At 40.9% G+C, this 15,239-nt stretch overlaps 1 protein-coding gene across 5 annotated transcripts in view; it reads right to left on the bottom strand.

Annotated features, from left to right (window-relative positions):
- The window catches only part of MTF2 (metal response element binding transcription factor 2), an 84,510-nt gene extending 70,378 nt beyond the window's left edge, over nt 1-14,132 (bottom strand). For 4 of the 5 annotated variants that reach the window (XM_007468545.1, XM_007468546.1, XM_007468549.1 and 1 more), the window contains exon 1: nt 13,832-14,132. In XM_007468545.1, coding sequence (XP_007468607.1) covers nt 13,832-13,836 — 5 coding nt within the window. In that variant the 5' untranslated portion in view covers nt 13,837-14,132. Of the gene's footprint in view, nt 1-13,089; nt 13,250-13,831 lie in introns of those variants that run through there. The other variant, XM_007468547.1, reaches the window with a different exon arrangement.
- Between the last annotated feature and the right edge of the window lie 1,107 nt (nt 14,133-15,239).

Raw genomic sequence — 15,239 nt, 5'->3', positions numbered from 1 at the left:
GGCCTCTCCCATTTGCGGAGCACAGGCTCCGGACGCGCAGGCCCAGCGGCCATGGCTCACGGGCCCAGCCGCTCCGCGGCATGCGGGATCCTCCCGAAACGGGGCACGAACCCGCGTCCCCTGCATCGGCAGGCGGACTCCCAAGCACTGCGCCACCAGGGAAGCCCGGGGTTTCTTTTTGGGGTAATAAAATGTTCTAAAATTAGATAATGGTAATGATTCTACACTCTATGAATTTTTCTAAAAGACACTGAATTGTATACTTTAAAAGGATGAATTATAATGACATATGAAGTATCTCAATAAAAATGTTATTTTTTAACTGTTTTTTTAAGTAACTCAAAACAAGCAAATTTTAACAGAAAGTCATAGAAATACCTTAACCCAATGTCCTTTATACTTTCCTTTTTATGTTTATACAAGAATGATAGATAATAAAAAGCTGTCTTTCAATCGGCATAAAATAAAAATTCTACATGATAAGCTCTGTGTTCCAGCTTAATTAATAGGGCCTTTTCTTTCTTAATGATACACCGAATAGCACATCCTGCAATTGTTGGCATCTCATAGTTGATGATATACAGCATTTTACAGAGTTGTAATGAGTATCTTGGTAGGAAAAAACATTTTTCATTTTGTGTAATTATTTTAGTGCGTATTAAAAATATATTCATTCCTAAACTGATGGTTATTGCTTAGAATAAAGCTAAATGAGTTAAAGCTAATATAAAGAAAACCATTTAGTAAATAATAATAGAGATACTCAGACATGGCAAGAAATTTGGCAACAAAATTAAGTTTAAGAATCACATTGGTCAAAAGAATAAAGTTTAAATCCCTACAAAACATAAAATGCTTTCGTAAGTTAACCTCTCATACAGTCCTCATTCCCACTCCCCAATATTCCAATCACAACAATAATTCATTTTTCTCGTTATTCCTGTGAGATGACGTTGTCAACAAACATACCATAAAGGGCTTTATGTGTTACATTTGGACCTTATAAACATTACAGGCTCACTCAGTATTCACACGATATTGGTTCCAGGACCCCCACCCCCACCCCTTCTCCCCTGACCCCTCAGACACCAAAATCCAAGGATGCTCTAGTCCTTCATATAAAATGGTATAGTATTTGCATATAACCTATCTTCCCATATACTTTAAATCATCTCTTGGTTACTTATAATAAATACCTAATACAATGTAAATGCTGTGTAAAGAGTTGCCAATGCAAGACAAATTCAATTTTTGCTTTTGGGAAATTTCTGGAACTTTTTTCCTGTATATTTTCCATCTAAGGTTGGTTGAATCCACGAATGCAGAACCCCATAGATATGAGGGCTGACTGTATTTCTCAATTTTTTTTTTTCCACCTTGGCCCAATGTTCCTGAAAATCCCATTAATAACAGCAACTCACTACAGCAGGGTCCCCAACCCCCCGGGGCCACGGACCAGTACCAGTCTGTGGCCTGTGAGGAACCAGGCCGCACAGCAGGAAGTGAGAGGCAGGTGAGCAAGCGAAGCTTCATCTGTATTTACAGCCAGTCCCCATGGCTCGCATTACCACCTGAGCTCCACCTCTATTCAGATCAGCTATAGGAGTACGAACCCTACAGTGAAATGCGCATGCAGGGGATCTAGGTTGCGCGCTCCCTATGAGAATCTAATCTAATGCCTGATGATCTGAGGTGGAGCTGAGGTGGTGATGCTAGTGCTGGGGAGCAGCTGCAAATACAGATTATCATTAGCAGAGAGGTTTGACTGCACATAGACCATAATAAATCAATTGCTTGCAGGCTCATCAAAACCCTATCAGTGAGTGGCAAGTGACAATTAAGCTGCATCTGGTGGCAGGCTTTATAGTGAGTCGATGTACTTCAATTGTACAGCTGCACCTGGTGGCAGGCTTTAAGTCAGAATCCAACACTTATTTTAGTCCGCACATGGCCCACCCATTGTTTTATTTACCACTTCCGTCCGCGCCTCTTTCCTGCACTTTGCACTTGTCTCAGTCACAGTTTTGTTAAGCCCACAGGCTAACCCCAGCCAAAATTAGTAAAAAACAAACGTCGCTGGAGAGCTTCTTTGAAAAGGGGGAAGACCCGATGATGAGACAGCAAAAGACTCTATGACTGCCAACAAAAAGAAAGCTGCATTTAAAAGAAAATACCAAGAATGCTACTAAAATTATGGGTTCATTGCAACAGGTGATTCATATTCTCCAAGCCCACTTTGTATAATACGTGGCAACCGGCTATCCAACAAAGCCATGAAACCTTCAAAACTGCTTTGCCACATGCAGACCAAGCACCCTGCATTAAAAGACAAGGCTTTGGAGTTTTTCAAAAGAAAAAAACATGAACACCAAGAACAGAAGCAATTATTGAAGGCCACCACTTCATCAAATGTGTCTGCACTGTGAACATCATTCTTAGTGGCTAACTGCATTGCTAAAGCTAAGAAGCCCTTTACTATTGAAGAGTTGATTCTGCCTGCTGCTAAGGACATTTGTTGTGAACTTTTAGAAGAGGCTGCAGTTCAAAAGGTGGCACGTGTCCCTCTTTCAGCTAGCACCATAACTAGATGAACTGACAAAACAGCAGAGAACACTGAGGCACAATTGTTAGAGGATTAATGAGTCACCATGGTACACAATCCAGGTTGATAAGTCTACCGATGTTGACAACAAGGCAACAATGCGTGGTTTTGTTCGATATATTTTTCAGGAGGATGTGCATGAGGATATGTTAAGGACATTTTTGCTGCCAACCAACACCACAGCTGCAGAACTATTCAAGTCTTTGAACGATTACATATCAGGGAAACTGAACTGGTCATTTTGTGTCGGTATATGCAGGGACAGAGCAGCTGCCACGACTGGACGGCTTTCTGGTTTCACTACTTGGGTCGAAGAGGTCACTTCTGAATGTGAGTCTACGCACTGTGTCATCCAGAGAAGTGCTGGTTAGCCGAAAAATGTCACCTGAATTTAACGTTTTACAGGATCTGATTAAAATTATCAACCACTTTAAAGCACATGCCCTTAATTCACGTCTGTTCATGCAGCTCTGTGAGGAGATGGACGCAGAGCACACACATCTCTTATACACAGAAGTGAGATGGCTTTCTAAATGTAGATCACTGGCCAGAGTTTTTGAGTTACGAGAGCCGCTCCAGAGATTTCTTTTAGAAAAAGTCACCACTGGCAGCACATTTCAGTGACACACAGTGGGTCACAAAATTGCTTACTTGTGTGACATATTCAACCTGCTCAACGAACTCAATCTGTAATTTCAAGGGAAAACGACAACTGTGTTCAGGTTGGCAAATAAAGTGGCTGCATTCAAAGCCAAACTGGAATTATGGGGGCAACAAGTGAACACTGGGATTTTTGACGTTTCAAACATTAGCAGAGATTTTGAAAGAGATTGAACCAGGGCCTTCTTTCTCCCAGCTGGTGCATGATCACCTATCTCAACTTTCAAAAGAGTCTGAGCATTACTTCCCAACCACAAAAGACCCACAAACTGGGAAGGAATGGATCCACGACCCATTTGTGAATAAGCCGCGTGAATCAACTTTGTCCGTGCTAAAAGAGGACTGACTGCTTGAGATCGCAAATGATGGTGGCCTTAAAAGTATGTTTGAGACAACTTCAAATCTCCATATGTTCAAGGCGGGATATCCTGAGACTGCCACGAAAACACTGAAAAGCCTGCTTCCATTTCCAACATCCCATCTTTGTGAAGCAGGGTTTTCTGCAGTGACAGCAACCAAAACAAGATTACAGAGTAGAATGGACAGAAGCAACACACTTCGGGTGTCACTGTCTCCCATCACCCCCACATGGGACCATCTAGTTGCAGGAAAACATTATGCATTATGCATTATGGTAAGCTGTATAATTATTTCATTATATACTACAATGTAATAATAATAGAAATAAAGTGCACATTAAATATAATGTGCTTGAATCATCCCCAAACCATCCCCCACCCACCCACCCACCCTGGTCCGTGGAAAAATTGTCTTCCACGAAACTGGTCCCTGGTGCCAAAAAGGTCCAGGACTGCTGCACTACAGCATTAGTTAGTTCTCTTTCCTTTCATTTCTACTCCCCTTCCCCCTTTTACTGAGGGGAGGAAGGGACTATTTTTAAATATACCTCCCCATGTTCCTGAGATGTCACCATTCTTGAGCAGCATCTCAAGAACTGGCTGCCTCCTCTACATCTAACCATCATTGGTATGACCAGCTGCTGGCTTTGGGAGCAAAGGAAGGGGGAAAAAAAAAGTGAGGGTTCAACTCACAAGGAGAGTGCCTGAAAAGAACTAAGAAGGGTGAATGAGTGCTGGTGTCCCAATGCCTTTCACATTCTGGAACATGGGAAGCATAAGGGAGCTAGCTACCCACATTTCATCATCAATTAAACCCTGCCGTGCCAGGTACCCAAGCATGTATTGCCTCCTGATTTAATAATATTGAAAAACTACAATATAAAAGACAAAGCCCAAGAAAACAGATTACAAAGGAAACAATCTAGGAACTGAGAACTTAAAAAATAAAGTCTATGGGGCTTCCCTGGTGGCGCAGTGGTTGAGAGTCCGCCTGCCGATGCAGGGGACGCGGGTTCATGCCCCGGTCCGGGAGGATCCCGCGTGCCCCGGAGCGGCTGGGCCCGTGAGCCATGGCCGCTGAGCCTGCGCGTCTGGAGCCTGTGCTCCGCAACGGCAGAGGCCACAACAGTGAGAGGCCCGCGTACCGCAAAAAGAAACCAAAAAATAAAATAAAATAGATAAAGTCTATGGGAATTCCCTGGCAGTCCAGTAGTTAGGACTCAGCACTTTCACTGCCAGGGCCCTGGGTTCCATCCCTGGTCAGGGAACTAAGTAAGATACTGTAAGCTGCAGCCAAAATAAACAAAGTCTAATTAATATACATAGAAAAAAATTAAGGATACGTTGCATCCAAACATTGAAAACATGATGATGTAAAAAAGGAACAATCAGAATCCAAGCATGAGCTCCTGAAATTAAAAATATGATTTAAAAAAATCTTTAATTGAACTGGAAAAATAAGTCAATGAAAATATCCTCAGATTATTGGGGGATGGGGGGGAGGGTAAATGATCAAAGAAATGGAGACTATAAAAGAAAAGAGGGCTTCCCTGGTGGCGCAGTGGTTGAGAGTCCGCCTGCTGATGCAGGGGACATGGGTTCGTGCCCCGGCCCGGGAGGATCCCACGTGCCGCGGAGCGGCTGGGCCCGTGAGCCACGGCCGCTCAGCCTGCGCGTCCAGAGCCTGTGCTCCGCAACGGGAGAGGCCACAACGGTGAGAGGCCCGCGTACCGCAAAAAAAAAAAAAAATAATAATAATAATAGAAAAAACAGTAGTATAAAAGTATCACTTAGCATTATGGAGACAATGAGCAGAACAAAGGAATATAACACTTAAAAATAAAATAATTCCCTCTCAAAGCAGGACTCAGGAAGCCTGAAGACTGTAGCTGCTCATTTAAATCCTTCTGTTTCTATACTCTGACATTTTTAGTCAACTACATGCATTACCCCACTAAAGGAAATTTTTAAGTGTTTAGCATAAGCGAAAAATATGCTTAAAAAGAAAGCAATGAGACTAAAAAAGGCATTTTTGGTAGCTGAGTGATATAAATTACTTTTTAAAGTTTTTTAATATTTAAATTTTCTACAGTGAGTGTATCATATATATATCTTTATTAATAAAAGTTTAAATGAAAGCTGAAGTTGAAACTATTTTTTCAGAGCTTGGCTACATAAAGGAGAGAGGACTACAAACATCTGGATAAGGATACAAGGTTAAGGTGAATGGCTTTTTCTGTTTTTAAGTATGAAAAGTCTTGACCATGTTTCTAATATGAAAGGAGGATATCAAAAGATAACTGAAAACACAAGTCAGAGAAATTGAATCTTTAAGGGAAAGACTAGTCTTGAATCAAAGAAGGTACATTTCTTTTGATGTCAGTTTGGGTACATTTATAGTTAAGTTGGTAGACGTGAAGATAGGAAGTTGAAGCAGTTCATGGTGGGTTTTTTTGTTTTTTTTTTTTAACATCTTTATTGGAGTATAATTGCTTTACAATGTTGTGTTAGTTTCTGCTGCAAAACAAAGTGAATCAGCTGTATGTATACATACATCACCATATCCCCTCCCTCATGCGTCTCCCTCCCACCCTCACTATCCCACCCCTCTAGGTGGTCACAAAGCATGGAGCTGATCTCCCACCTGTGCTGGTCTCCCTGTGTTATGCAGCTGCTTCCCACTAGCTATCTATTTTACACTTCGTAGTGTATATATGTCAATGCCACTCTCTCACTTTGTCCCAGCTTACCCTTCCCCCTCCCCGTGTCCTCAAGTCCATTCTCTATGTCTGCGTCTTTATTCCTGTCCTGAAGCAGTTCATGTTTGAGCCTCAAATTTTTTCCAAGAAGAGACAAAAATCTGCTTAAGCAGAGAAGCCAGGAATGCTAAACACCCTGCAATGCATAAAACCACTCTAACTCACTAAAGAAAGAGTAGACTAAAGAAGCAGGTCTCAAGGTATGGTACCTGGGGATCTATGAGCTCTACAAAGTCCTAGCTAGTTTCAAAATAATATTAAGACGTTATGTGCCTTTTTCACTCATTCTCCCAGAACTGTAAAGTGGAATTTTCCAGGGACTAAATGATATGTGATGATTTCACTCTTAAGATTAATGGAGTGTGCACATATGTATTCTCATTTTTTAATTCTTGGGGTCCTCAAGAATTAAGACTGTAAAGGGGTCCTAAGACCAAAATATTTGAGAATCACTGCACTAGTGAATTCTGTAAGGATATTCTAAATTTTTAATCTTTGCAAATAACCACTTTGTGTTTGTTCCTCTCTAATGAACAGCAATAAAACTCTTGAAACAAAAAAACTGAAAAACATCATATTCTGCAGCCTGTTTTTGAAAAAGAAAAATCTAAGAGATGAATTTAGACATAAAGTGGAAATGACTGAAAAAAATAGAAAAGAGGACATTCAGGAGAAACTTGACTTGGGGAAGGATTCTATCCCCCTCGACAATTCTCATCAACCTAAAGGAAAAAGAATGCCCATTGTTTTCATTATAATCTGGAAACTTATTTTAGTTTCAGAAAGTTCCTAGAAGGTCATTTACTTCCTAGCTAATGAAAAAAAAAAAATCCCTCCTTATAATATCCCTAAATAAGATGATCATCTAGCCTCTGTTTAAACGCTTCCCTGAAAGGAGAATTCTCTATCTCACAACACCTAAATGCAATTTTATAAAACATTTAACAGGTTCACAAGGTTCCCAGACTACAAAGTTCCATTAACTACTTTATTAACCGCTTACTTAAAAGATTTTAAATGAGTGTGATGGAAACACTACTAAAATATTTTTCATTTCAAGTATGAAAAACATGCCTATTATTAGTCTTTCCTTTGTATAGCTCTTAGTAATGTTTTAATAAGAAGTGGTAAGTTTCTAAACTTGACCCTAGAACAAAATTTAGTACTTCTTAACCCTGGCTGCAAAATAAAATCAAGTGGGAAAAAATTTTTAACACAAACGTATATAAAAGCCTGCACCAAATCTCTCAAATCAGAATCTCTAGGGTATGAGTTCTAAGAAACTGGTCTTGTTTGTTTTGGTTTGTTTTTTCGGTTTTTATTGATAGCTCTATGGGTGCTTATCTTAGATCAATTAGATCTATCAGCACTGGTCATCTCAAAACACCAAGGGCCAGTATTTTCAAATTCTAACAAAATATGGTTTTAAAAAATTCAACATCTGGTTCAGTAACACTTCTAAATATACTATACTCAACAGCGTACATGGCAGTTTAGTTAACATGTCTGAAGTCATAATTATGAACAGGGCAAAATAATTTATTCATTCAGTATTAGACATACTCATCATCTGGAGAGGAAAGTTGTAGATGTTTTTAGTGCATAGGTTTCATTACAGGTATACCTGATTCTCTTGTTCTATACAACAACTCTTCTGGGAAAAGATTCTGGAAAATAATACTAACCAATTACACTGCACCTAGAGTTTATAAAGTGCTTTCTTTCTCCTTTATTTTCCTTCTTGACCCCCCCAACAATCCTGTGAATAACACATGTGGGTAACATCCCTATTTTACAGGTAAAGAAACTAAAACTGCTGCGGATCTAGCAGATTAAACAAAGACCCCAATCTTCTGAGTATACATTCAGTACTTTCCAGTAGACACCTGTGTCTTTCCACTCCAACCCCCACTACAACTTAAAAAAATTGTGGGAGCTTTTCCTGCAATGTAAACTTCACTAGTAAGGGTAGAGAAAAACAAACGCGCATCTTTAGTTTGTTTTTAGAACCTGACTGACCGAAACCAAACCAATTTGACCTGTTCTTGCTATGCCTGCTTTGGTCCACTTTTGTCCCCATAACTTTTATTTTTTAATCAAACATTTTAGTTTGTGATAATTGTAGATTTATATGCAGTTGTAAGAAATAATAAATTCCATGTAACTCTTACCAAGTGGAAGCATCTTTGATGTAGCATTTTATACTACAGAATAATATCACAACCAAAAATATTTGATACCAATATTTCCATCATCACAAGGATCCCTCACATTGCCCTGTGCCCTTAATTTTTAAATCCTCATCTTAGGCAACATTTGGAAGTAAATACTCATTAAGTCCCTACTCAGTTTTATCCATTCAAAATAAGAATGGATGTCTTCATAAGCCATTAAAAAAAACCTTCATGTTACACAAAGTACTGGTTAGGACTGTCACCACATAATGTAAGATTCTTAAGCCACTACTACAATATCCTTTGCATAATGGGATTTTTCAAGCTAAGACTGCAGTTCTAGTTTCATGAAACAAAAATTTTAACAGATATGCACACGGAATGATTCCATTATATAAAGTTCTATTCAAAATTAAAGTGAACAGTAATTAGGGAGAGGGAAGTCTGAGAAAGGCTACATTGAGCTTCCTAGAGAGAAGTATTCTACACCATCATAGGCTTATGAGAAACACAGTTATAACCATTTGTCAAAACCGTACTGGAGGGCTTCCCTGGTGGCGCAGTGGTTGAGAGTCCGCCTGCTGATGAAGGGGACACGGGTTCGTGCCCCGGTCCGGGAGGATCCCACATGCCGAAGAGCGGCTGGGCCCGTGAGCCATGGCCGTGGAGCCTGCGCGTCCGGAGCCTGTGCTCCGCAACGGGAGAGGCCACAGCAGTGAGAGGCCCGCGTACCGCAAAAAAAAAAAAAAAACGTACTGGAATTAGGCAATGGTTTCCTAGATATGACATCAAAAACACAAGCAAAAAAAGAAAAAGGGATAAATTAAACTTCATCAAAATTAAAAACTTCTGTGCTTCAAAGGACATCATCCGCAAAAAAACAAAAACAAAAACAAAAACAAAAACGGGGGCTTCCCTGGTGGCGCAGTGGTTGAGAGTCCGCCTGCCGATGCAGGGGGACACGGGGTCGTGCCCCGGTCTGGGAGGATCCCACATGCCGCGGAGCGGCTGCGCCCGTGAGCCATGGCCGCTGAGCCTGCGCGTCCGGAGGCTGTGCTCCGCAACGGGAGAGGCCACAGTGAGAGGCCTGCGTACCGCAAAAAAAAAAACAAAACAAAGGACACCATCAAGTGAAAAGACAACCCACAGGAGAAAATAACTGCACATCATACATCTGATGATGGACTTGTATCCAAAGTATACAAAGAATGCTTACAACTCTCAGTAAAAAGAGAAATAATCCAATTTTTTTTTTAATAGGCAAAGGACCTGAATAGACAGTTCTTCAAAGAAGGTATACAACAGGCCAATAACTACAAAACATGCTCAACAACAATACCCATCAGGGTAATGTAAATCAAAACCACCATGAGATACCACTGCACACCCACTAGGATGATTATGATCAGAAAGACAGACAGGGCTTTCCCTGGTGGCGCAGTGTTTGAGAGTCCACCTGCCGATGCAGGGGACACGGGTTCGTGGCCCGGTCTGGGAAGATCCCACATGCCGCGGAGCGGCTGCGCCCGTGAGCCATGGCCGCTGAGCCTGCGCGTCCGGAGCCTGTGCTCCACAACGGGAGAGGCCACAGCAGTGAGAGGCCCGCGTACCGAAAAAAAAAAAAAAGACAGACAAGTACAAGCAAGGATGTGGAGAAACTGGAATCCTCATAGTTGCTGGTGAGGCTGTAAAAGGGTGCAGGGTCTTTGGAAAATGGCTTGGCATTTCCTCAAAACGTTAAACACAGAGGTATCACCTGACCCAGCAATTCCACTCCTAGCTACATACCCAAGAGAAACGGAAGCACGTGTCCATACAAACCCTGTACATGTTATGTTTATAGTAGCATTATTCATAATAGCCAAAAAGTGGGGAAAAAAACAATGTCAATCAACTGATGAATGAATAAACAAAATGTAGTATGTACATACAATGAAATCTATTTTAGCCATAAAAAGGAAGTACTGATATGTGCTACAACATGGATGTACTCTGAAAACATTATGCTAGGTGAAAGAAGCCAAACAGAAAAGGCCACAAAAATGTATGAGTCCATTCATATGAAATGTCCAAGACAGACAAAATATAAACACAAAAAGTAGATTAGTGGTTGGCCCAGGTAGGGAGGAATGGGGAGTGACTACTAATGGATACAGACTTTCATGTTGGAGTAATAAAATGCTCTGAAATTAGATAATGGTGATGGTTGTACAACTCTGAATATATTAAAAACCAATGAATTATAACTTAAAAGGGTATATACATGTGAGTTATGTATATATAAATATAATACATGCATTATATCTCAATTAAACTATTATTAAAAGTGTAGAGTTAAGATCTTCAAGATGTATAAATTTTCCCTCAAAAAACTTTTTAAAATAATTTTAAAAAAAGGAGTGAGGGGGGTAGAAGTACAGATGAAACAAGCATGGATACAAAACACTTCATTATACTTCTGTTCACTTTGTATGTGTTTGAAATTCTTTGAGTAAAAATAATAAATTTTTTAAAATAACAAGGTAAACTAATTTTCCTAAAATCCATTTTTGTTGTTTTTGACAAAGGAAAAAGAATCTTACATCTTAAAAAGACCAGAGATGTTGATACCTTCATTATTCTTTTGCAATGTTATATGAAAACAGAGAAATGACAGAAGACGTGATGCGTGGCAAAAATGAAGATTACTTCATCTTAAAAATGTACAAAGAGAATTTGACTCTCCCTAGTTCAAAGATAGTTCTGAATCTCCTTAGTTCAAAGACAGCTCCTCAGTTCCTGTGGTTTCCATGGTTGATGGGTGTGACAATGCCTAATAAATGGATGCAATACTGTGCTGTCCAATACAGCAGCCACATATGGCCATTTAAATTTTAGTTTTAATGAAATAAATTAAATTATAAATTCAATTATCAGCCTCACCAGTTACATTTCTAGTGTTCAACACCACATTGGCCTATGGCTATCATACTGGATACAGCAGATATAGATAACTGCCATTATTGCAGAAAGTTCTATTGGACAACACTACTCGAATACATAAAAAACATCCAAAGAGAAACTACCATATTCCAATTTAGGATTGCTATACTGTATTTTGCTGCAAGAAACAAATCTTGAAGAACAGGGGAAACAAAGCATAAAAATATCAACCAAGGAGTATCATTCACAGAAGTTTAGACTAACTAAAGCTGCAATTAAATTTTACTTTCAGAACCACCAAGCTACAGATGTTGGCCATGGCAACTGCTCAGAGGCAAATTTCCCCATCTGTTAAAATAGATTATCACTATACTGCCAGTTTCCTAAAGTCAGATGTAAAGATTATGCTGAAATACAAATAAAGCAAATTATCCTTTCAGTCAAAGATCTAATGAAAAGGTCTATTTATAATCCATGACATCAAAGAACTTATGACCCACAGCAAAATACACAGGATAAAATTCCTTTCCTAACTGAGCTTTGAGGTAACAGGCATAATAAAAAGCATAATTAAATATATTTTGTTTCATCTAGAAAAAAAGTTTAACCAGATGATTTCTATACTTCTAGTTCGAAAATTGTGTGTGCATTTCATCATGATAGGTATAGATTTCCGTTAATGCCCATTGACATGAATATGCATGAATATGCAGTTATCAGGAAACAGGTGCACTCTTAATTCAAATACTTCAGAATATTTTTAGCACTTAAAAAAAAATGAAGGCGAGCAAATTTAAAATACGAATTCAAATAGATTTTTATATTAGGAACCTAAAAAAACAAAAAGTTTCACCTTGTATTCCCTTTGCAAGCTATCACTACAAATGCTTGGAGTGTGAATAACATTCCAAATATCAAGAATAGAAAAGACATTTAAAATCAGCTCTTTCCTTGCCAAAACTACTGGGCACTTACAGCTGTTCGTCAAAATGGCTCCATTTAAAAGCATTTCAAACCTCTGAAAAGGTCACTCAATAATTTAAGTAATTTAATTTAAGTACATTTTATTTTACCCACATTAAATACTTTTAAATTCACTGTCTTTGCAATCCACTGCTCAAAAAAGAAATTCTCAAGGGAGAATGAAAACATGGAAATTGAAACCAGCCTATAGGCAAAGTGTACAGAAGGGTCACCTGGAATCAATCTGAAGGAGAAAGTTACTACTACCGGAGCATCTGGAGTCAAATTAAATCAGGCACTATTTACATATTTCTAGTTCTATACTGACCTCACATGGTGCTTTCTTACGTTATACACAGGTCTACCTAGGTTTATATATTTGAATTAGTAAATGGGTTCTATCTTTAAACAAAGTTAAATGTTTTAAAGAATAGAAGAGCATTCCATATCCCTTTACCCATTGTTCAGGAATCCTCCCAGTTCGTCAAATCACCCCGATAAATCCATCTGTTCCCTCTAGCTGCTTCCAAAGAAAAATTCTAGCAACCAAGGACGCCAGACTGTAAAACACATAGTTAAGAGTTCTGGCACTACTAAAACATGTTAAGAAATCTTGGCAAATTAGTTAAAATCCCTTCAACCGTAAGTACCTCAGTTGTAAAAATGAATACAATAATACAAATCATCCAAGCAGGCATACGGATTAGATTTAATTAAACAGAAAACTGTCTCAAATTTTTGATGGGCTCCGAATATAAGGTACCTCTCCCCCATTTCACACTTTCCCTTCCACTTCTTCCCCTTAAGCTTTCAGGGTTTGCTCTCACGTTCTACTTAGTGTTCCCCTTATCCTCCTACTCCATCCTGCCCTTCTACTCTACCCCCATACTCCAATTCCATACAATTCCACCACCCTCCCGTTTCATGCTGCTACTTCCCTTTGCGGCCCCTAAGGTCCCAGACAACCCCTGCACTCTGGTCCCCCCCGTCTCCCTCAGTCCCCATTTCCTCAAGGCTCCTCCCCTCGGTTCCCCACCCCCTCATCACCAGGTTCATCCTGCCCCTCCAACCGTCTCCCGCCCCCAGGTTCCTTCCTGCCCCTCCAAACACAGCTTCCCCGTCTCAACGTTTCATCTTGTTCCTCCAACCGAGTTCCCCAACGCCCTGCTCGCTCCTTTAGTCCCTATTTTCTCCAACACCCAACTGACTGCCCCTTCCCATCTATTCTTTTCAACATATACATATATGCAACGCACCCCCATACGTACACTGGAGCCCCCACCCCCACCTCGAGCCTCCATCTTTCCCTTTTATACTTGCTTCCTTTCTTCCTCCTCCCCACCCCCTCCACCTCCTCCGGAAGAGCCTGGTTCCCAGGCCAAGGTCTCTCACCTCATTCGGTCACTTCAGTGGTGCCAACCGCTTCATACAGGAAAAAACAACCAATCACGACCCCGTGGGCGCTTCCCCTGCGAGTCCGAGCACTTACCGGGCACCCGCCCCAATAGGCACCCCGCACATACACACGCACAAACCGAGGACCTGGGGACGAAGGTTGGTGGGGGAGAGAGTGAGCGTTCTTACACCGGCCTCAAACACAGCCCACTTCACTACAACCCTTCGCCATTTTGGTTTCCCGCGGACTGCCGGTGCATTCTGGGAGCGCAGAGAGACTCGGGGACCGAATGGCAGCTCTCCAGAGCCGCGAGGGGGCGGAGACTGTGTGGTGAGCGCGGAAGAACACCGTGCCCTGCGTCCACAGCCGGGGCTGAACAAAGAAGGACTCTTTAACTTTGCGGTGGGGCTAAGTCCTTCCGCCGCCGGCGCTAACACAATAGTGAACGCTGAGCTTGGGAGCCTAGGTTGTCCTGCTGCTGTTTGTGTTGCAGAAGGAAGGTTGTGTCCAACTTTCACGCTGCATGTTCTGTTCCTGAGAAATAGGACGGTGCTCGCTACGTCTTGCCTTGCCAGTATCCTTTCTGTGGAGAAAATCTCTTATCTTCACCCTGAGACCTGCTCTTCGAATTTCATTCAGCACGGAAAAGACCCTGGATGTCAGAATTAAATTTTGTTCGGCGATTATTGTCCAGCCCCAAATTCCTTCCTATCAGAAGCTGCTTATATAGAAGATTTTCGGACTTTTTTTCCCTGACGATGAAAGATTTCTCTGTTTATTTGCTTTGCAAATCCTTACTAATTGTGATGAAATCTGAGAATAATTTCGTGCAAAGTGGTTTATTTTAGGAATACAGAACTTTTTCGTACTAGGGCAGACCCTTAGCTGCCGACAGAGGTTCCAGGTGACAGAGAGTGCATGCTTGTCTCTGTGACTTCTACTTAGATAAAACCCAGCTCCTCTTAGTAGCCACATGAGGGACCTTTGTTTATAACTTTGTCAAAATATTTTTAAAATCATTTTATATTTTGTCACAGGGATAATTTGTACCATGTTTTTCAATCTGTTTAAGAAGACAGCTTCAGTCTATCTGCTACCCTTCAAGTTTCATTTTGAACTCTGTGATAACATAGTTTCTCAAAAATATGTCTTCAATGCCCTTCACACTTTTTGGTTGAGTAGAGTTTAACTTTAAAAAAAGTAGATGCAGGGCTTCCCTGGTGGTGCAGTGGTTGAGAGTCCGCCTGCCAATGCAGGGGACACGGGTTCGTGCTCCGGTCCGGGAGGATCCCACATGCCGCGGAGTGGCTGGGCCCGTGAGCCATGGCCACTGAGCCTGTGCGTCCGGAGCCTGTGCTCCGCAACGGGAGAGGCCACAGTAGTGAGAGGCCCGCGTACCGCAAA

This window comes from Lipotes vexillifer, unplaced genomic scaffold (genome assembly GCF_000442215.2).
Source record: "Lipotes vexillifer unplaced genomic scaffold, Lipotes_vexillifer_v1.1 scaffold490, whole genome shotgun sequence".
Lineage (NCBI taxonomy): Eukaryota > Metazoa > Chordata > Mammalia > Artiodactyla > Lipotidae > Lipotes > Lipotes vexillifer.
The sequence above is the reverse complement of the archived record's forward strand: the minus strand, read 5'-3'. Positions and strand labels throughout refer to the sequence as shown.